The sequence below is a fragment of the Bos taurus genome, chromosome 18 (genome assembly GCF_002263795.3).
Source record: "Bos taurus isolate L1 Dominette 01449 registration number 42190680 breed Hereford chromosome 18, ARS-UCD2.0, whole genome shotgun sequence".
NCBI lineage: Eukaryota > Metazoa > Chordata > Mammalia > Artiodactyla > Bovidae > Bos > Bos taurus.
Window position 1 is genome coordinate 36282683 of NC_037345.1, and position 23170 is coordinate 36305852.

Here is a 23170-nt window from a genome sequence, read left to right on the forward strand (position 1 = left end):
AGCATCTCACAATTGTATACATCACCTTGTTCCTCCTCATGATTATTACCAGCTTGACTGGGAAAATGCACAAGAACCTAGAAGCTTTGTAGTTATTGAACCAAAAGGACTTATATGTTGGGACTTTATTTAACCTCCAACACTGTTGTTTTCCCTACCACAAGGAAGCAGTGGATACATGACCACAAAAGAAGAAGAACCATGCTATCTGCTCTCATAACACAGGCACTGAGCTAGTTCGTTGCTGTATTGTCTCACTTGATTCCCTCAGGACCTCTGAGGGGTAGGTGTTGTTACCCCCATTTTACAGATAGCTAAAGGAAGCCCTTCAGAGGTTAAACAAACCACTCAAGATCACACAGCTAGTATTGAGTGGTAGAGGTTTAAGCCCTGGCTGCGTTTCTGTAAGGCCCGTGCTCTAGCTGGCTTTACTGTTCTGAACCTTAAACTGCTTATTTTTTAAAAAACAAAGAGTGGATAAAGATTATTTTTTAATGCAAAGAATTACACCAATAATATGTGAAAATATACAATAAGCAGTCACTGGTTTAATTTCCCATGCTGAGAATGTTTAAAGCAGTGTTGCGGTTTATTGAGTAGAGACTTGGTACCAAGTTTCAGTTCCTGTTTAGCCATATACTTTCTCTGTAAATAGCAAGTTCTCATCCCTTCCCTCTAGCAAAGTGTTGCCAAGAAATTGTGATGACTTTCTTTACTTCCTAAGACCCAGTCAGACCAGAAGCACAACTTTTCAAATGTTCATTCCCACACATTAGAAATTAAATGTTTAGTCAGTAATGAATGCTTGTTTTTCCAAGGATCTCTACCATCTCTCTCAAAATTTCTATAGGGATAGTGATTCAGAAGTCGTGCCTTGAAACCCCTGAGTTAAAGAGGGTTTGCAGCTAGATAACCCTGGAGATTGTCAGGGGCATTTTTCAGTGGTGTATTTGTTCCAGGCTCTGAGCCGGGGTCCTAGAGAGGCACTGGAAAGTTGTCAGGAGAGGAGTAGGACCAGGCTGGAGACAGACCCAGCCTGAGGGAAGCTGTGAACAGAAGAGAGGCAAGGCCAGGTCCAGGCAGACAAAGACACTTCTGCAAGGCCACTGCTGCTGACCCAGAGGAAGGTAAAATGACCGTGCTCTGTCCATCAATAGCACAGTAGCCCCTTCTCCCCTCACCTTGTAGGTTTTTCTGACATAATTTCTAAAATTGAGATATAACTGATGTAACTCATATCTATAAAATTAGTCTACAATTCAAGGTTTTTAGTATATTCATTAACTTGTGCAAACATCACCACCATTTAATCCAGAGCATTTCATTACTCTCAAAAAGAAGCATTGTACTCATTAGCAGTTATTCCCCCATGACCCCCTGAAACCCATGGCAACCACTACTGCCTATGGATATCTACTATGGATAGCATACTTTCTGCCTATGGATTTGCCTTTTCTAGATACTTCTTATAAAAAAGAACCATAATATGCAACCTTTTGTGTCTGGCTCCTTTTGCTTAGAATAATGTGGTCAAGATCATCCATATTGTAGCATGTATCAGGATATCATTACTTTTTATGGCTGAATAATATTCCACTATGTGGATCTAGCATATTTGTTTACCCATTCATTCATTCATTGATGGACATTTGGGTTATTTCCACTTTTCAGCTATTTTAAATAATGTTGCTATGAGCATTTGTGTACAGGATTTTGTGCAACATATGTTTCCAGTTTTCTTGGATATATACCTAGGAGTGGAATTGCTGGGTTGTACGGTGCCTCTATGTTTAGCTTTCTGAGGAACTGCCAGACTGTTCTCCAGCTCCATCTTTTTTTATTTCTATCAGCAGCACATGAGGGTTCCAAATGTTCCACATTCTCATTAGCTCTTGTTATTGTCTATCATTTACCAGATTTATAGCCATCCTACTGGGTGTAAAGTGGTGTACTTTATTTATTTTAGATTTTATTGTAGTTGATTTACAGTGTTAAGTTAGTGTCTGATATACAGCACAGTGATTCAGTTACATGTATTCTTTTTCATTGTAGGTGATTACATGATACAGTAGGACCTTATTGTTTATCTGTTTTGTATAGAGTAGTTTGTATCTGCAAATCCCAAACTCCTCATTTATCCTTCCTCCCCTTTGTCCATTTTGGCAACCATATGTTTGTTTTGTGTGTCTGTGAGTGTTTCTGATTCATAAATAAGTTCACTTGTATTTTAGATCCCACGTGTGAGTGGTATCATATGGTACTTGTCTTTCTCTGTCTGACTTACTGCACTTAATATAATCTCTAGGTCTATCCATGTTGCTGCAAGTGGCATTATTTCATTCTTTTTTATAGTTGTGTAGTATTCCATTGTATATATGTGACCACATCTTATTTATTCATTTATCTGTTGATGGACGTTTAGACTGCTTCTGTGTCTTGGCTATTGTAAATAGTGCTGCAATGAACATACATCTTTTGGAATTATGGTTTTGTCCAGGTATGTGCCCATAAATGGGATTACTGGATCATATGGCAACTTTATTTTTAGTTTTTCAGGAACTTCCATACTGTTATCCACAGTGGCTATACCAGCTTACATTCCCATCAGCAGTTTAGGGGGGTTCCCTTTTCTCCACACTCTGTCTAGCATTTATTGTTTGTGGAGTTTTCACTGATGGCCATTAATGATGGCCATTCTGACTGGTGTGTATTTTTTTAACTTAGTAATTCTTATTTGATTTCTCTGATAATAAACGTTGTTGAACATCATTTCCTATGCCTATTGGCCATCTGTATGTCTTTGAAGAAATATCTATTTACATTTTCTGCCTATTTGTTGATTGGGTTATTTGTCTTTTTGTTATTGAGTTACACGAGCTATTTGCATATTTGGGAAATAAAGCTCTTGTTGGTTCCACTGTTTGCAAATATTTTCTCCCTTTCTGTAGGTTGTTTTCTTTTTGTTTATGGTTTCCTTTGCTGTTCAAAAGCTTATTAGTTTGATTAGTGCTCATTTGTTGTTGTTGTTTGCTTTTTTTCCTATTGTCTTGGAAGACTGACATAAGAAATATATGCATTCTTCCTCCCCATTCTCTTTATACAACCATATTACAGTTTTTACTGTATAGCATTTAGTGTTTATATTATTGTGACTATAACGATTGTCTATAGCTGAGCCATGTAATATGATTATGTGATTTATGTCAGATTTATGATTAATGTTCTCTTTTAAGAGTTTTGTGGTGTCATGTCTTATATTTGCCTTTAAGTCATTTTGAATTTATTTTTGTGTTGGTGTTAAGTGTTCTGACTTGCATACCACTGTCCTGCTTTCCCAGCATTACTTGTCAAAGAGACTGTCTTTTCTCCACTGTATACTCTTGTCTCCTTGTCAAAGATTAATTGACCGTAGGATTTGGGTTTATTTCTAGGCTGTATTATGTCCTTTTGATCCATATGTCTGTTTTTATGCCAATGCCATGTTGTTTTGATTACTGTAGCTTTGCAGTAATGTCTGAAATCTGGAAGGATTTTGCCTCTATCTTTGTTCTTTTTCCTCAGAATTGCTTTGGCAATTCTGGGTCTTTTGGATTCCGTATAAATTTTAAGGTTATTTGTTCTAGTTCTATGAAAAATGTGGGTAATTTGATATGGATCATATTAAATCTGTAGATTGCTTTGGGTATTATGGTCATTTTAACAATATTAACATTTCTAATCCAAGAGCAGGGATTATCTTTCTGAATCATTTTCAGTTTCCTTTTTCAATGTTTTATAAAGTTCTCTGCATATAAGCCTTTCACCTCCTTTGTCAGGTTTATTCCCAAGTATTTTTTTTTCAATACTGTATTAGAGGGGATTGTTTTTTACTTTCCTTTTCTGATATTTCACTATTAGTGTAAAGAAATGCAACAGGTTTCTGTATGTTAATCTTGTATCTTGCTGATTAGATGCTTTTTAAAATGTTTACTCTTACATTTCTAAGTAGCATGCTTATACTTTTCTTTCTTGATTTTTCAGTTCATTTAATGACTTCTAACTAGATCTAATATGTACAAGTGGGATGTCGTCATTATGTTCCTCAGGTATAAAAAACTGGCCTGCAGTGAGAAGGAATGAAACAGCAGAGTATATGTGGCTTAGACTTAGAGCATGAACTCTAGGACTAGAATGTCTAAGACTGAGTCCCTTTGGTTTCCTCATCGGTAAAATGGGGATAATAATAGTACTATTGTATAGGGTTGTTGTGAGAATTAAATGAACTTCTTTATATAAAGTATTTGGAATGTATAGGTTCTAAAAACTCAGTATGTATTAGTTATTATTAGTGTGTTCCCCACAAATATATGCATTCCTTTTCCCCCTTCTCCCTATATAACTACATTATAGTTTTTACTGTACAGCATTTAATGTTTATATTATTCTGACTATAACCGTTATCCATAGCTGAGCCATGTAATATGATATTTCCTTTTGTATATGAATTTCAGCTTTCTCTGAGGTTAATAAATGTCTCAGGTTTACAGTTGTTCCTTTTCTATAAATCTATTATCAATTACTCCCCAATCTCTGCTAAAAGTTTATAAATCTCTTAAAAGTTTCAAATACATCAAGTACTCTAATATCTTCACATGACTCCTACAACCCTTCATCCACTGGCTCTTCTCTGGACCCATTACTTTCTAAACCTGTTGCAAGATTTAAGAATAGAACACTTAAAAGCTCATGATGCTCTGTGTGCATGGGCAATACTTATGAACAGGTGGACTTTATAGGAGGGTGATCTGGCCAATTCAGTGGGAAATTCCGACTTAGTTTGAAGTCTATTGTCTTTGAGTCTGGTTAGAGAAGAACTGTCTTGTGTCCTTCCTAGAGGATGTGAGCCTGGCTGCCCGGGTTCTGAAAGACAGGTGGAAGGAGGAAGATGGCAGTCTCACCATTCAGTGTGTGGACTTTGACATAATTGTTGTGTTTTCAACATGGCAACCTCATCCTTAACTACATCCGATGTCCATCTCTCCAGAGTCTCTCTAATTGGACCTCAAAAAGATAAAACTCTATAGACTTCTGCTGTGGTTGGGGAGAGGCAGTCACCTGGATACTCTGAGTGGAAGGCATTAGGGGACCTAATACTACTCATACATAACTTCTAACCAGGGCTTCTGTTCATCTCCATGTTAAGAAGTATAGCCCGTCAACTCCTAAAGCTTTTTGCATTTCTGTGGTGCATTAGACTTGCTTCTGGGCTTCTTAGATTTAAGAATCAATTTACCATCCATATCACACACTTCTGAGAGGACACTATTAATAATTATAGCATCACAGTGGATGTAATCTGTACTAACCTGGGCAAATCAGGACCATGACCCTAGGATTCATCCGGCTGCTTTCTAGCATGTAAACTTTTGTTGCCATGGCCTTGTTAGTTCTTTTTGTTCTGACAGCAGCATGGCCACTGATGGTAGCCCAGTGTGGCATCTTATGTCTAACATTGAGATATTCTCTCTTTGGCCTCAAATGCAAAAATTTCAGGGAAGAAACATAATGTGCCAGCTAAGATCGGATACCCATCCCAGGTCAGCCAGCGTGGCTGGGCCAAGTGGGGCGTGTGGGGTTGCTGATTTGTATAAAACCAGGTTCAGCCTCCCCCATAGCCATTTATGAGAGAAGAGGCTGGAGCCAGTGTCTGGGAGTAGGGGATAGTCCTGTAGATTTCCTCAACAGTAACTTGGCCAAATCAATATGACATTTGTGATGGATTTAAGAAGTAAAACTGAAAAGGTTGGGACTCAGTACCGTACTGTTTCTGCTAAAATATAAATGTACAACTTTTTCTAGTGATAACATAAGTGACAGTTTGGAAGACCTAACATTTAAAGACTGCTCCCTTTCTGCCTGTTCTGCATAATCATTTACATAGATTTACATATGTTAGAACCTGAGTTGTCTTCCTCTTCTGCATCAGACTTAAGCTATTTTATTTTCTGTAGGATAGCTTTATCCTTACCCTTCCTAATCTGATCTAAAATCGCCAAGAAGATACTATTATTGAAGCACAGAATTTTGAAATGTTTGTGGTAGAAAAGGCCTTAGAGCCTATTTCATTTATAATTCACAAAAAATTTGACTTTGCTTATTAGTTCCGTGAGTTGCTCCTTCAACATGAGGTGTCCATGGTCAAATAACTTTGAAAAATGCTGTGTACTGCTGTATACTCCCCTCCTGGAGATTCTGTGTGCGTTTGCCTGTTAAGGGGTTTGAGAAGTCCTGCAACAAAGAAAACTAGCAGCTTCCTCAGCTCCTCAGCCATTTAACAAGGAACCCTGTTTTCATTATAAGCATGCCAAGTAATAATGTTCCATGGGACATACTTTGGAAAATAATCCAACCATCCTATTTTATGAATGAAGAAACGAAGTTCATGAAGAGACTGCAGTTAAGATTTTCCGAAGGTAATGCCAGGAAGGATTAGCATTGTTTCCAGTTATTCTTGGGAGCTTACGTTGGTCAAGGGCTCGTGAGAATATAGTATCTCCCCCCTCTTCCTCTTGCTTAATTCTCTCACCCACTTGAACAAGGTTCACCTTTTTATCCATAATGTCTTAGGTCACATCATGAAGGTGAATTGGAGCACAAGATAACCATCATATGTAGAAACATCAATGTCAGCTCACTTTCTCTAGATCAGAACCAACATACTTTGATTACAACAAGTTATTTTAACAAATATTTTAGAGTTCCCCTTTTTATCCTCCTGAAATGAAATGTATAGCTCCTTAACCTACCTATATTTAAAAATCAATGTAATATTCAACTATAATATAAAGAAGGAATAAAATAATAGTATTTTATAATAACATATTTTAATATAGAAATATCTAGGCCAACTCTAAAGATACAATGAACTGTTCAGTTCCTCTTCTATGTAGAATCATCATGAATGTAATGGCTACAAATACAAATCAATAATAAATATCTTATACCAGCTACTGAGAAGTAAGCTGAGTAGCCTAATTTTCCAAACTGGTAAATTTTAAGTGCTTTAAATTAATTCATTCATTTAATTTTCATAATGATCCCACTTAGGTATGATTAATATCCCCATTTTATACATGGGGAAACTAAGAGAAGATAAGTAACTTGTTCAGCAACTATTTAGTAGTAAGTTACAGCCCAGTCAATGAACCCGGGCAGTGCAGCTGCCGAACTTGTACTCACAGGTTCTGTGACTGTCATCTGAAGGACTCAGAAACTGAGTCACTTGGGCATTTTCTACATAGAACACAGCTAATGGAAGGTGACTTCGGATCCTGGAAACCAAAAGGAAAACAGACCAGAGTCTCTCTTTGCTGATGCTTTACTGTCTACCCTGGAGAATGACAGAGAGGGAGAGGAGAGTGTTGGGACCAGCCTCGGACCCAGATGCCCTGCTCCTGGGACCTGCCAGAGTGAACTGTTCAGAGAGCAGAGACAGGAAACAGCCCAGGCTTCATTTTTATTCTTCCTCATGTTCCTCTAGCCCTTGCCAAAAGCATAAGCCAACCATGGACTATGCCATCTAGCAACTTCTCATAATGGACCCAGAACTGAAAAGGAAGGGAGCTGAAAAAAACTGAAAGAGACACAGTACCTCTGGGGCTGCAGGCTGGGAAGTGACGCTTGGGACTTCCCTCCTGCCCTGCAGCCTGACTGAGAATCTGCTCTTCCTCTAAGATTGATTGTGCTAATAATCAGATAGGCCTCTGGGTTGCAAAACCCACTTATCTCTGCTCCATCCTCTGAAAGGGCGAGGTTCTGACTAAGGGTAGTCTCCTTGGAGTAACTTAAAAAGACAGTTTGGATTAATGCTGGGGTCTGTTCCAGCTCATTGCTCATCACCCCACAGTGTGTTTGCTCTTAGCAAATCTGCTCCAAACAAATTATGTGTTCTCTGAGGTTTAGTATTTAATAATGATGTAACTAACATGTATTAAGGGCCTACTATATGCCAGGCAGGAGAAGGCAATGGCACCCCACTCCAGTACTCTTGCCTGGAAAATCCCATGGACGGAGGAGCCTGGAAGGCTGAAGTCTCTGGGGTCGCTAGGAGTCGGACACGACTGAGCGACTTCACTTTCACTTTTCACTTTCATGCATTGGAGAAGGAAATGGTAACCCACTCCAGTGTTCTTGCCTGGAGAATCCCAGGGACGGGGGAGCCTGGTGGGCTGTTGTCTCTGGGGTAGCACAGAGTTGAACACGACTGAAGTGACTTAGCATAGCATACGCCAGGCAAAGCACTGAGTTCTTTTTTTTTTTTTTTGACTGTGTCAGGTCTTAGTTGCGGAATGTGGGCGTAGTTGCTCTGTGGCATGTGGGATCTTAGTTCCCTGACCAGGGATTGAACCTGCATCCCCTGGATTGGAAGGTGATTCTTAATCACTGGACCACCAGGAAAATCCCAAGCACTGAGTTCTTCGCATGCTTTATCTCATTGAATCCTGACAATCCTGTGAGATAATTATGCTCATAACCCTATTTATGGGTAAGTGGAAAGTTTACATTTAGGTGCCCAAGTCAGACAGAAGAGAGCTGAGTCAAACCCAGGTTGCTTCATTGCCAGCTTGTCTGTTCTGAAGGAACTAAGAAGAATAGGCCTGAGATTATACTTGAGGAAGAGGTAAACTGTTACAAGTGTACTAGGACAAACCTGGATTCCTAGGATTTCTTTCCTTCACCATGGGACTTCTACTCTAATTCTCCTGATTAGCAGATATTCAGTAGTTACTCAGTGTGGTAAGGGAGCAGCCAAAGAGATCTTTCTGAAATGCAAATCTGAAGACCTGTCCTCAGCTAACATTTTTTTCAAAGGTTCCCTGTGGTCCCTAAGATAAAGGCCAGGCTCCCTAGCATGACAGGCAGGTCCTTTATAATCTGGACCCCTTTGGACTTTATAACTCTCTCTCCTGTACTTCCCCCCAGGAGCCCTGAGAACCTCGCACCAACCCCACATAGTCAGTGTAATATTTCTTGCCTCCAGATATTTGTCCATACTGTTCCTTACGCCTCAAATGCCTTCTCCTGCCCCAACCTGTCCATCTGATAAACTTGTATTCATCCTTTAGAACTCTAAATGTTAAATGTTCTGGTCTTTGTAAAAAGCCTATCCTGATTTCTCAGGCAAATTTAGTCCTCCTTTTTCCAGGCTCTACAGTAGTTTATGTATCAGCTCAGTAGATATTGCACTTCTGTGTTCACCTCTGTTGTCGACAGGCGGCAGCCCCTGAACACACTGATTTTATATATATATATATTTTTTTTTTTTTTTTTTTAAAGAAAATGTGGTAAAGGGACTTGCCTGGTGGCCCAGTGGCTGAGAGTCTGTGCTTCCAACGCAGAGGCCCTGGTCAGGGAACTAGATCTCACATGCCGCAACTAAAGACTAAAGATCCCTCATGTTGCAGCAAAGATTGAAAATGCCACAACTAAGACCCAGTGCAACAAATAAATGAATAATTTTTTAAATGTAGTAAATATACATGACACACACAGCACATCAGTAGCATTAAGTACATTCACATTTTTGTACTACAACCACTGGCATCCCTCTGCAGGACTCTTTGTCTCATAAAACGGAAACCATGTACCCATTAAATGCTAACTCTTCCCCCTCCTTCAGCCCCTTCCAATCTAGGGATCGAACCCAGGATCTTCCCAACCCAGGGATCAAACCAAGGTCTCCTGCATTGCGGGCAGATTCTTTACCAGCTGAGCCACCAGGGAAGCCCAACAATACTGGAGTTGGTAGCCTATCCCTTCTCCAGGAGATCTTCCCAATGCCAGGAATCGAACCAGGGTCTCCTGCATTGCAGGTGGATTCGTTACCAACTGAACTGCCAGGGAAGCCCACCCTTCAGCCCCTAGCAATCTCTGTCCTGTCCATCTCTGTGAATCTGACTACTTTTCCACTCACTCTTATATTCCCCAAATCTGGCACATTGCTTTGCACAGAATAACACTTAATAAATGTCTGTTAAGAGAGTGCATGGAATCTTTTGTCTAAGATGCATGGAGCAATACATGTCTTAAATTTCTTTATACCCGCCTTTGCAACAAATAGACTGCTTAGATCTTAAACTGGAAATTCTGGTGCTTCCTAACTTGTCCAGTGTTCACCTTTCCCCAGATCAGAAGTTGCCCAAATAGGTGTTCTCGTTAGGAGGGAGTTTTACCTTCCTTACTCAGAAACACCTACAGTTTTCATTGCAGTTGGGTTGTAGACATGCTGTCCCCAGATCAGCTGGGAGGAGTCCTGAGGCATGGTGACAGAAAGAACACTGACAAGCAGCCAGAGCTGGCTGCATTTGAAAACTTGGCTTCACACACTCACACACACTTATGTATGTGTGTGTATGTATACGTTGCTGTCAAAATTGTAGCATATGTGTTTTCCTTACTTCCTCCCATCTGAGCAGAGGTTTTTTGCTGTAATTACAGTTAACCTAGTAATGGAGGCAGCTGCATGCATTTTTGGGGAGCCTATAACTTTCTCTGTCTTCAGAGTTGCATTCAAAAAATAAAAAAGAATTATATTCCAATGTACATGTTTAAGAACAAATTTTTTAAATATTTCAGGAAAAAAGATGCAGTATTAATTTGTGGATCAAAATGTTTTTGACCCAGTCCCCTTGCTAGAAAATGCAAAATCTAGTAGTTGATAGTTAAGAAAATTCTATAAAGTGCAACAGGTCATGTCTTGATCCCATCACCCTTGCTCTTGGCACTTGGATTTTTCATGGCCAAAGTTGTCATAGTGAGCCTTCTTTGGAAACCATGACATGTCTCTTACGGAAATAGCAACCCACTCCTGGGAAATGGATTGCTTGGGGAAATTTCATGGGATGCCTGGGAAATCCCATGGCCAGAGGAACCTGGCAGCCTGCTCTTTGGGGTTACAAAGAAGTTGGACATGATTTAGTGACTAAACAACAACGGCAACACCCAGTATTTTTGCCTAACATGTTGCATCGCTATATCCTGGCTGCTCGTTAGAGTCACCTGGAGAGCATAAAAAGAAATTAAAAAAAAAATTCTTTTAAGCCTTTAATGCCATACCCCTAATATTCTGATTCTTAGGTGTGAAATGGGGGCCCACACATTTTCATAGTTCTCCAGGGGATTGTAATCTGCAGCAGAGGTAGAGAATCACTGTGTTAGAATGGTGTTGTTGCTCAGAGGCAGAGTCTGGGCTGTGTAGCAATACTTAAGCATGGTGGGCAGGTTGCTTTTTCTGCTCTAGTCCATGCCGTATATATATGAACACATACTACCAACCCCGCCAGGACTTCAGTCACTATGGTTTTCTCTGACCTGTTGGTGTAACTATAACCTTTTCTTCCTGAGGCATTTTGCACAGAGCGCTGAATTCCACTAGTGTGTGTGCATGCCTACTCAGTCGCCCAGTCGTGTCCGACTGTTTGCCCACCAGGCTGTAGCCCACCATGGACTGTAGCCCACCAGGCTCCTCTGTCCTTGGAATTTTCCAGGCAAGAATACTGGAGTGCCAGTTCCTCCTCCAGGGGATTTCCCAGCCCGGGGATTGAAACCACGTCTTCTGCATTGACAGATGGATTCTTTAACCTCTGAGCCATCTAGGAAGCCTGAATTCCACTAGGCAGACCCTCTAACCAGGGGTCCCCAACCTCCAGAATCTAATGCCTAGTGATCTGAGGTGGAGCTGATGTAGTAATAATAGAAATAAAGTGCACAATAAACGTAGTGCACTTGAATCATCCTGCAACCATCCCCCAAAACCCCAGTCCATGGAAAAACTGTCTTCCACGAAACTGGTCCCTGATGCCAAAAAGGTTGAGGACTGCCCTGGGTTGGGAAGATCCTCTGGAGAAGGAAATGGCAACCCACTCCAGTACTCTTTCCTGGAAAATTCCATGGACTGAGGAGCCTGGTAGGCTATAGTCCATGGGGTCGCAAAGAGTCGGGACACGACTGAGCAACTTCACTTTCACCTTACGGGGAGTGGCCTGCACTTTCCTGATGGCCAGTCAAGCTGGACATGAGGCTATATGAGCCACAGGAGCCTGGGGTGCTGTGAGATGCCCCAAGCTAAGCAGTGCCCCAGAGGAAACCCACCACCTGTAGTCAGCCAGTAACCTAGCTGCTGTTCCTCCTCTTCCCTAGCCAGGCCTCATCCAAATCAGCTGCTTTGAAAGTGCAGGAAAAAGGTCAGATTCTCTCCAGAGCATCCGCCTGTGTGTTGGATTTCCTAGTAAGAGCAGGGTTTGTAGTGAGACCTGATGGATGCAGATTTGAATTCTAGCTGTGTCCTTGACCAAATCACTGCTGCTGCTACTAAGTCGCTTCAGTCGTGTCCGACTTTGTGCGACCCCAGAGACGGCAGCCCACCAGGCTCCCCCGTCCCTGGGATTCTGCAGGCAAGAACACTGGGTGGGTTGCCATTTCCTTCTCCAATGCATAAAAGTGAAAAGTGAAAGTGAAGTCGCTCAGTCGTGTCCGACTCCTAGCGACCCCATGGACTGCAGCCTACCAGGCTCCTCCGTCCATGGGATTTTCCAGGCAAGAGTACTGGAGTGTGGTGCCATTGCCTTCTCCGAGCAAATCACTAAACCTCTCTAAATCCCCTTTCCCTATTTTGTCAACTGGGCCTCATAACACCTACCTCATAGGATTAAATGAGATAATGCGCATGAATGGCTTAGCAGTGACTGAAGCTAGTAAACACTCAGTGAATGGTAGTAGTGAGCCTTGACAGGCGCTGTCTAATCCCAGGTGGGAAGCATGAGTGTAGAAAAGGCGCAGGCCGGTTCTCCCTCGGCAGGGTGTCTGCATGGGAAGCTTCGAGGGCCAAGAAAAATGAAGCCCTTTTCCCCCAGATGCGGTAATTGAGTACAGTTTGAAAGCTGGGATTGTAATCCCCTTCCACAGACAAAGCGCCCCATCTCCTCTCCTGCGAGCAGCAGCTTGCTGCCTCTGCACATCCTCCGGCCATTTTTTCCTGCCTTCTTTGTTCTATTTCCATGCCTGTGGGGATGTAGGAAAACTGCTGCCTTCCTCAGGTTGCTATTTAAAGACATTCTGAGAGATGCTGCCACTGCTGCTCCTAGCGCCACCACGGCAGCTGCTCCAGTCCCTGCCACAGTGAGTGAACAGCCCCAGTGCCTACTTTTTGTTTGGGATCCCTGAACTGTTACCTCTCCCAGGGGTTCACTGTAAAGCCCGTCTTAGTCTTTGCCCCTCACTTGCCCAGCCTGTCTACATCCCTGTAGCATTTTGAGCACATCACTAGTTACAAATTTCCCCTTATTCTTCAATGAAAATCATGCCTGATATCCCCTCATCCCCTCCTCACCCACCATCTCCACCTTGCACTTGAGATGCCCTTCTTATTTAATAGCCAGACACAACCCAGAAAGGGTAAAAATGCCGTTTATTTCTAGGCCTAGCAGAGAAAAATATTTTAAGAATAAAAGGTTTTGAAAAGCTCAGTAACCTCCAGCATTAGTAAGAATGCCGCCCTGAACTTCAGCATGTTTGAGATGATCTGTCAGGCACAGATAGGAATCTCTCAGCCATTAGTAATCCTGTCTTTCTCTGCTGACCCACCCAGTGCTTTTCAATGAAGTGTCTCAAAAGCCAGGTCTTTCTGTTTGAATTGGGCCTGATTTCTTTTTCATAGAGCCATCAAAGTGAAGTTTTAGGTTTTATCAGTAAAGCATTTATCCTTCTTTGGACCGAACTTCCTCAGTAATGTTCAGATTATCTGCCTCCATCCTGCTTCCCCAGTTTACTTTGTTTCCTGCCTATTATCCCAGGGAGACCTCAGAGCTGGGCTGCTCTCTGCTTGCCCAGAAGAGCCCTTGCTGGTGCTCTCAGCTCTGTGCAGGGTGCGCACTGTGTTCCCGACCACCAGAACTCAACTCTGGCCCCGATCCCATGCTCAGGCTGCATCAGTCCTGTTTCCCCTCTCTTACAGCCCTCCCCTTGTCTTCTGACTCTCCTCCATTTATTCATCTTCCTGACTGCTTCTTCTTTGGCTCCTGCTCTCTATTTTTCATTTTCAGAGCTGAGCCTTTCCCCTTATTTTCTTAGCCCCTGGGTGGTAAATCCAATTACCTCAATGTCAGAATAATAGTACCACTGACACTTTGAATTATTGATCACCACACTGTGATAGCAAAGTACCCTCACCTGCATTATCTCTTTTGCTCTCACAGTAAACTTGTAAGGTAGGCAATATATGTGCTTATGTCCCCCACTCCTAGTAGTGAAAGTAATAACCACTTGGAGAGGCAGGATAATCTAGTGGTTAATAAAGAGCATTGACTCAAATCCAGACAGCCAGGGTGTGAATCCTGCCTCCTTCTGTCACCAGCTGTGTGGACAAATTGGAGATAATAGTACCTCTCTCGTGGTGTTGTGAGGATTCAGTGAGTTACTAGAGATAAATTGCCTGGAACCACATCTGGCACATAATAGATATTATGTGGAGATTAGCTGTTGTTATCACATGTTCATTCATTCTTATGTTCGTCAAAGATTCTTACCTGCCAGGCTCTGCTTGCGGTCTCAGTGATGCAAGAGCAGCAAGATGGACGCAATCTGGCCTCAGAGCTGTCTCAGTATTTTTAAAAATATTTATTTATTTGGCTGCGCCTGGTCTTAGTTGGACAGCACATGGGATCTTCAGTCTTCGTTGCAACATGCAGAAACTTTAGTTGCGACAAGCGGGATCTAGTTCCCTGACTGTGGATGGAACCTGGGCCGCCTGCATTGGGAACTCAGAGTCTTAGTCACTGGATCACCAGGGAAGTCCCGAGATCACAGTATTAGTGCCACCTGTGCAGCTGCCACCACGTGCAAATCCTTGCGCTTGGATCTTTACAAATAGCAATTCTCACAACAGCTTTAAAAGGAGGCAGTGTTATTCCCATCCTGAGAGGAAATCTTTGGTGTTCCAAAAGCCCAAGTGGTTTGCTCAGGATTCCCTAGCTGGTAATTGGGGTGCCAGGATTCACTTCACTGAGTTCACCTGCCAGCAGACCATTAGGTTCGACTCTGCATGTCTGTCTCCCCCAGTCAGTGGTGAGCTCCTGAGGGTTGGAGCTGGCCCTCAGCACCCAGCTTGCTGAGCTCAGTCTCCTGCACACATTCGGGAAATGTTGGCCAGCTTGTGCTCTCTTGTGGATGCTTGACTCTGTCCCATAACTAGTCTCTTCTGATCTCGCTCATTTCCCTCAGACATCAAGCTGACCTTGGTTCTTGGTTTTAATTTATTTGGCCGCACCAGGTCTTAGTTGCAGCATGTGGGATCTTTAATCTTAGTTTTGGTATGCAGAATCTTTAGTTGTGGCATTCAAACCCTTAATTGTGGCAAGTAGATTCTAGTTCCTTCACCAGCTGTCGACCCTGGGTCCTCTGCATTGGGAGCATGCAATCTTAGCCACTGGACACCAGGGAAGTCCCCAAACATTGGTTTTAACATGGAAGCACAGGGGTCAAGATGAGGATTCTCAGAGGTTGACCTGACTTCCTCATGCCACACCTGATGCTTATTTCAGCCTGTCTTTAAACATAGTTGGATTCTGGGGTCGCCTCGTCTTCTGGGCCCCAGTCAGAAAATTTTTTTGTCTGCAAGGTCAGTATCCAGCCACCAACTCCAGTTCACTTATTTCTCATGTCAGATCCTGCCTTTTATTTCAATGTCTGACTTCCCTGTTCTTTGTCTGCTTTTGTCTTTGTGCTCAGCACTTATTGCTTAACCACAAAAGGAATCACAATTCTTCTAGCTCTATAGAAGACTGAATTTCTAAATACAGTTAGTGTGTGCTAGCATTTAAGTTTTTAATCCTTTCATATTTAGTAATCCATTTTTTCCTTAAATATTACAAAAATATAGATGGAAAGTCCTCCTCTAGATTACGCTTTCTGGAATTCTTATTTCTGTAAATGTCTCATCTGTGGCCATTTGTATGTCTTACTGATCTCACATAATAATACAAAAGAATAGTAATTTCACTTACTTTAGTTTCATTTGTAAAATCACCTGGAAGTGTGACTTTTAAAATAATTTTTAAATGTAAATGATACTAATTGCTAAATGTATTTACTCATGGAGTTTGTGTTAGGTAATTTGACTAGAGACTTTTTTCCTTCCTGTTTCCCAGATATTCTGGGTTGTGGTTATATTGTCTTTATAATCAAATATATAAATAAGCTTAGAAATTAAAGTGAAGAAAGCAATTCGCCATGTATTTCTTCTTTTGATCTTAACACAGAGATATAACCACCACTCTGGGCGTGTTTGGGGTCAAGCTCATTGAAAGAGTCAAACAGTTTTCCTGGTTTTCCATTGAAAAGGCACCTGTGCGCCCAAGGCAGTCTTTTGCTCACACAGTCCCTTTTCAGAGGGTCGTGCCTCATCTGGCTTTTCTAAGCCATGTCTAACCCTGAAGACTGCCTGTGTCCCTGAAGCATCAGCTTTGTGCGCTCCAGGGAACTGGCCCCTGCAAGGGCGAGGGGGGAGGAGGGAGAGGAATTGTGTGTGTTGCACCCACACTCTACATTCTTTTCTAAAAACCACCTGAACCCCATCCCTTTCCAAAGAGCTTTTAGACTAGGAATCCGGGTACTTCTTGAAGCCATCCCTGACCCACCCTACTCACACCCTCCACCACCTCTCCCTAGAGTCCTGGGGCCTTGCTGCGTGGGGCGATGAGAGCAGGTGTGTTGAACTCTTAATGAGAGGTTTCCTCTGTGGGATTGCCTATATCCTGCCCACCACAGAGGCTCCTGTGAGTAACTTTACCTTTGAACTCTCCTTGTATTCAGCCCCTGATCCACGGGATTTGGTGACAATCCCTGGCTGGCGGAAAGCTTTGATCCTTGGGGAGTCCGGAGGAAGTCCTGTGATGTGTGGGATCCTCAGCGCTATAGGGATTGGGGAGAAGTCTCAGGGCGGGTTGCTGAGACAGACCCATTAATTAAGAAGGAGCCTTTTTCCTAACACTCAGTTACCTAAAAAAGGAGATCCGGTAACTGATAACAAAGGACTCAGCACCCCTCAAGTATGAAGTGGTGTTTGCACAAGCATTATTGTTGTTTTAAGGACACAGCAGTGCCAAGAAAAAATTCCTACCCACACCAGGAAAGAAAAAGCACCCTAGCGACCAGAATGCCTTACAACTCTCCTTTTTAACAAAGAAAAGCTCATCTTACTTTGTTTTTGTCTTCTTTTTAAAAATTGGAATACAATTGCTTTACCGTGTTGTTTTCGTTTTCTCCTGTACAGTGAAGTAAATCAGCCGTATGCATACATATATGCCCTCCCTCCTGGACTTCCCTCCCACTCTCCCCATCACACCCCTTTAGGTCATGACAAAGCAATGAGCTGAGCTCCCTGTGCTGTACCACAGCTTCCCACTATCTGTTTTACACATGGTCATGTATATATGTCAATCCAAATCTCCCATTAGGAGGCTCTAGCAAAAAATTTTTAAGATATTTCTGACTAGGTGAAAGAAGAAAAAGAGATGACCTTATAATAAACAATGGGAGCACTAGAATTTCTGTATAAGAGACACTGGGCTATAATCCATTAAAGAGCATGTTGGGAGATTTATCTTTAAGCTTTATTCACAAACAGGCATGCTGGGTTGCTTAGACTCTGCATTTATTTGAGGTGGTTTGAGGGTGAGGGGACAGATAGTAAAACTTCCCCTGGCCACTCTGTGGTGCCACCCATTGGCTACAAATAAAAGTCAGAGCGAAGGCCTTTTCGCATGGCAGGGAAATGTTCCTCCTCACCTCCACAGGCAGAAACCACTTCCTTTGCTTCCGTGGAATCACGTACACTTATCTCTTAGACTGAGGATCACACCGTCCAGTGTGCGTGTCTGCCTCCCTGCTGGGCTATAGCTGCTGGAGGGTGGGGTTTGTACATTATTCACCTTTTATCACCAGCACACTGCCTGGGCTCGAAGTAGGCCCTCAATAACGATTATTGAATGAGTGAGTAAGCATGAGGCAATCGCTGCAGGGAGTCATCCTCTTTCCAGAATCGTCTCTCCTTTTCACACTGGCAGCCCTGGGGAGGGAGAAAGCTAGGTTATGAGAGGGCAGCAAGCAATAGTGCCAGTCAGACACCGACCTGCGCCTCATGACCCAGCAGCTCCGGACAACATGGAGACAACTGCACAGCAGAGGTGGGGTGCCATCTTTGTGGACTTTGCCTGTAGGATTCAGGCATTTAATGCCGAGACATTGGGCAAAGAGCAGAGAGAGTTGTCTGTAGGGCCAAGTGCGTAATATGTGGGGCCCAGTGCAAAATGAAAATGCAGGGTCACTTGTTTAAAAAAAAAAAAAAAAAACAAGGAGAAAGTACCATTCAGGGTTTTTAAATATCAAGTTGTTTTCCTTTCTTCCACAGTCTCTCTGTCCTTTGACTTGTCAAGGTGTTTATTATTTGCTGTTAACACTGTTCTTTTTTCTTTTTTTTTTTAACACTGTTCTAAGTTGAGACCCTTTTATGTGTTAGACCATTAGCATGGATTTTACTGAACATCTTTATATTGTGTGATGCCAATTTCAAATGTTTAACTCATTTAAACCCACACATGTTTAACTTATATGTGGGATCACCAAAATTATACAGTTTGTATTCTGTAGCTGGTACATGCATATGTACCAGCTACATATGCATAACAGTGCATATGTAGCAGAACAGTGGAAAGTCTGCACAAAATTAACTGGTTTTATTTCACATCTTGATACATGCTCATCTTACCAACACCCTTTATCTTCAGTTTACTGATGGATAAGAAAAAGGTGAAAGAACAAGAACAAGAACTGTGTTTCCTTCTGTGTCATCATTTTCAGCATAGATGGCTGGCTAACACGGGGAATCCACGCAGAGGATATGATGGATTCCTTCCTCATCCATGTTTCTTGGAAAGTCGTCGCCTGCTTACTATGTTTAAAGCGAGTGGTGGTTTCCACGAAAGTGTGGCCTGTGCAGGCTTTCAGTGCCTTCACTTTTCAGTCATGAATGTAACAGATGCCCTCCCCTGGTAGAGGCTTCAGGACTAGCTGAACTCCCACGTGTCGTAGGTGCATCAGAGCTGAGCTCATGCAGCACCGGCAGGAATGGGAGATACACATATGGGGCAGATCTCCTCTGCTCACTCTCAGGTTCCTGTGTCCTTTTGAACTTCACTTATAAAATCAAGCTCAAATATGCAATTATTAAGTATCAGGTTGCAGCAGCAGACCATTAAACCAGGCACGGGGCCCTCTTGATCATGGGACCCTGTGTGGCTGCACAGGTCACACACCTGTGAATCAGGCCTGGTTTCATGACACTGTTTCAGTGGATGTTCTCAGAATTTTTAGCTTTTACCAAGTGACAGACTGGCCAGGAATAGCATGCATGTGTGCCTTCTCTCATTTATAAATAGTTTTTAGATACTTGCCATGTGCCAGTCATTTTATGAGACACTGTGATTACACCACAGTGTACAAGGCAAGACATGGCATCAGCATCAGTAGTACCTGTGAGCTAGTGAGGAAAATACATTTTTAGTTACACAGTGAGTGTTTAAATTCCAAGTGTGAGAGAGGCTACAGACGCAACTCTAGAAGGCTTACCTAGGTGGGAGCTAGGATGTGGCATTTCAGGCTGAGGGTGAGGAGGACTTGTAGTTGAAGAGAGAGCAACGGTGGTCTCCCAGGCTGAGGGAACAGCATAAGCAAAGGCCTTGAGCTGGGGAGGGGCTTTGCTCAGACAAGGAAAGAAGAAGGCCTTCACAGCTGGAGCCCAGGGACAAGAGGGAGACCAGCAGGTGGCCTAGGGAGCTGGTTTTGTGTCCCCCACCCCTTACCTACCTCCTTCCACTCTCCAGTGCCCATGCTGTTCGACAATATCAAATGATGGAGAGGGCTCTGTTTCTATTCTTTTGTTTTCTTTTCATTAATTTATGTATTTGACTGTCCTGGATCTTCAGTTGCAGCATAAGGAATCTTTTTTTGTTGTTGTTGGAGTATGTAGGATCTTTAGTTGAGGCATGCGAACTCTTAGTTGGAACATAAGGGATCTATTTCCCTGACCAGGGATTGAACCCAGGCCCCCTGCATTGGCAGCATGGAATCTTGGCCATCGGACCACCAGGGAAGTCCCTCATCCTCTGTTCTTTAGCAAGTTCAAGATTTGTGATGCTACATGCTTAGTGTACTTGGGTGGAATGTTCAGGGGATCGTGGGGCCAGATGTAAGTGTACTAGCTACCCACTGAATTAACCATTTCCCATCATTTTTGTTCACCATTTCCAATTCACTTCCTATTCCTAAAATATGACCTCTGTTTCCTCGAACCTCTTTTCACACACTTTCTGCTCTCAGGAACTTTCCATGTTCCGTTCTATATTGTCTTCGTTTACCGCCAGAGGGTAAGCAGACTCACCACCAGAGGGTAAGCTTTTAAAAGCAGGTTCTGTGTCTCCTTTACCTATTAAATAGCCTTAGGAAAATCTTTGTCTAGTAGTTAATCCAGTTCAAAAAAGGACTGTTTATTTTTAATAGATTTTTATATTCATAAAATACAATATTAAACTGGCACAAAAGGGTATGTAATCCCCCACATCTCTCTCCAGTTTCCCTTGCTGGAGGCAACCAGTATTTTGCAGAGATAATCTGTGTCTATTGTATATAAACTGTTATATATATATTTATTACATGGTTTTTATGAAAAGCCATAGAAGCGAAAGAATGAAAGAATTTCTCCATTCTCCTATTCCTTTTTTTTATCTATTAGAAAGATGCAAATTTAAAACAGCAAGGTGCTATTTTCCATTAATAAAGAGTTTGCAATACTTATGAGAATATGGGGAAATAGTTTTCAAAGTGATAGGTAAAAATATAAATTATTACAACCTCTCTGGCCAGCTATCAAGATTTTTACTGCACATTACCCTTTGACCTTGTAATTCCATTTCTGGATATTTGTCCTGCAAATATACTTGTGCATGTCTGCAGATTAGGTATCAGAATGTTTATTGCAATAATTTTTGTAATAGGAAAAGATCTTCAAAATACATTGGGTGGAGTGGGAATCATGGTACTTAGCAGTGTAGCATATAATTCTGTGCTTTAAAAAGGGGAAGGGAAAAAAAGGCAGATATGCTTATAAACACCTAGAATATTTTGCACAATTAAGAATGATATCCTCTTAGAAGAGAAATTAGGAGTCTTGGTAGAAGAGAGACTTATTTTTTAATATGGTCTTCTTTATACTGTATTACCTCTTCAATAAAAATAAACAGGTAAGAACACAGACTCTGAAAGTTTAAAAACTGGTTCCTCCTTTCTTTAGCCAAATGATGTTGGGAGTTTACTTAACCCTCTAATCAACTCTTATTTCTTCATCTGTAAAGTGGGGCTAAAAACTTCCCTTTATACGACTGGCATAAAAATTAGATAATATAAAGAAAATATCTAGTATAGTACCTGAACCAAAAAATGTAGCTTTTGAGGCAGAGAGTCCTAGACCAGAAGTAACTTTGCAAGTAGCTGCAGACAAGATATGTGACCCACTAGTGACCTGGACTCTTCAGTCCTTCGTTTGACCAAATGATCCCTAAGTTCCCTTATACTGAGTTTCCCTGCTGTCTTGCTAGAAGAACCCATTTCTTGCTAGAAGTTCTGACTTCCAAGCCAGGAGGATTGGGGAAAAAATTAGAAGCTTCTAGCAGGAGGTGCTTTGTTCTTTGGCACCTTCCCAGTTCCATATGAGACCATCAGATTAGAGTATTGGACAAGAAGAAATGGGTCTGACTGTGTCTGTGAAGTCCTATCTTGTTTCCCATTGCAGTGTTGGAGTTGAAAAAAAGTTACAGAGTGGCTGAGAGAATTGTACCAAAATGAAACTGGTGGAAAAATTTTAAAGGAGTGGCAAGGGAAAGCATGGTTGCCAAAGAATAGCCTCCTGGTTTCATAAGCTAGATGCCAGTTCTGTGGGTATCACAGAGGGCTTTGTGGGAGTTAGTGGGGGAGGATGCCAGGAACACCTGCATTGGGCAGTACTGCCTGCCTGTGGTCCTGAGGTTGGTGCCATGCTTTGGGACTGAAGGAAGGGGTCTGGGATCTCTACTTGGGTCAGGGGCTAAAAGGCAACCACAAAGGCCAGCGTAGTAAGGGGTTAAGAGTGCGTGAGAAACCCAAAGGGAAGCCTATCTCAATACAGCTGCCCCACTCCCATCTCCCACCTGAGAGGACCACGTTTTATCTTCTTAAAGGAGCCTGTGGGTTTCCTCCCAGAATACCTCAGATAGGAGAAGGCACTTAGGTCACTCAGAGAAAATTTGGCACAGTAGACAGATGGCCTTGACTCTGTCTCTCTCGTCCAGGTGCTGAGGGACGTCCTCAAGGATCTCTACCACCTGCTGAAGCACGTGGTGTGTTTGGAGCCCGATGATGTGGCCAGGCTTCATGCCCAGCTAGCCCTGGAAGAGCTGGATGGGATCATGAGAAACTTCCTGTTTCCGCCACAGAAGCTGGAGAAAAAGATCACGGTCTTGCCATAGACCAGCCTTGAAGGACTTGGAGGAGGCAGAGGGACCAAGCATCCTGAGCAGTGTCCAGGCCTTCCAGCAGGTGGCCCCACTGCCCCTTTGGAGCTGGCAATATGGCTGCCCCTGGAGGTGGCTTTCTGTCTCTGGTCACGTGTGTCTTCAGGCGGACCTTCCTGTATCATCTGTTTAGTCACACTGCATCCAGCTTAAAGTGTGTACTCATGGAAGAGATTACAGGTCTCATTGATCTGAACATTTTTCACTGTCCTGTAGCATTCAGAGAAGGACATCTACCTGATGGAAGTATCTGTTCAACACAACCGATGGAGTTTGGTTAATTAACCATTCTCTTACGACTTCAGTATAGAAGAGGTTGACCACTCACCTATCATATACCTGATATTCTTCCCTGCTGATGGTCCCTTTTGTGATGAGGAGCAGCCAGGGCTTGTCATCCTTGGCTGCTCAGGAGGCATTTCAGAGGATGGAGATGCAGTTGGTGGTAGGGAGGGAAAGGAATTTGTTACCAAAACGTGCAAAAATGGAATAAAATAAACTCAGCTGGAAAGAATAACAGGTCTGAATCTGGTCCT

General features: G+C 42.5%; 1 protein-coding gene across 2 annotated transcripts in view; it reads left to right on the forward strand.

The window, feature by feature from the left end:
- Positions 1-23151, forward strand: part of TANGO6 (transport and golgi organization 6 homolog) — a 184446-nt gene extending 161295 nt beyond the window's left edge. For both annotated transcript variants that reach the window (XM_002694832.6, XM_005218871.4), the window contains exon 18: positions 22413-23151. In XM_002694832.6, the coding sequence (XP_002694878.2) occupies positions 22413-22589 (177 nt within the window). In that variant the 3' untranslated portion in view covers positions 22590-23151. The remainder of the gene's footprint in view (positions 1-22412) is intronic.
- Positions 23152-23170: the final 19 nt, after the last annotated feature.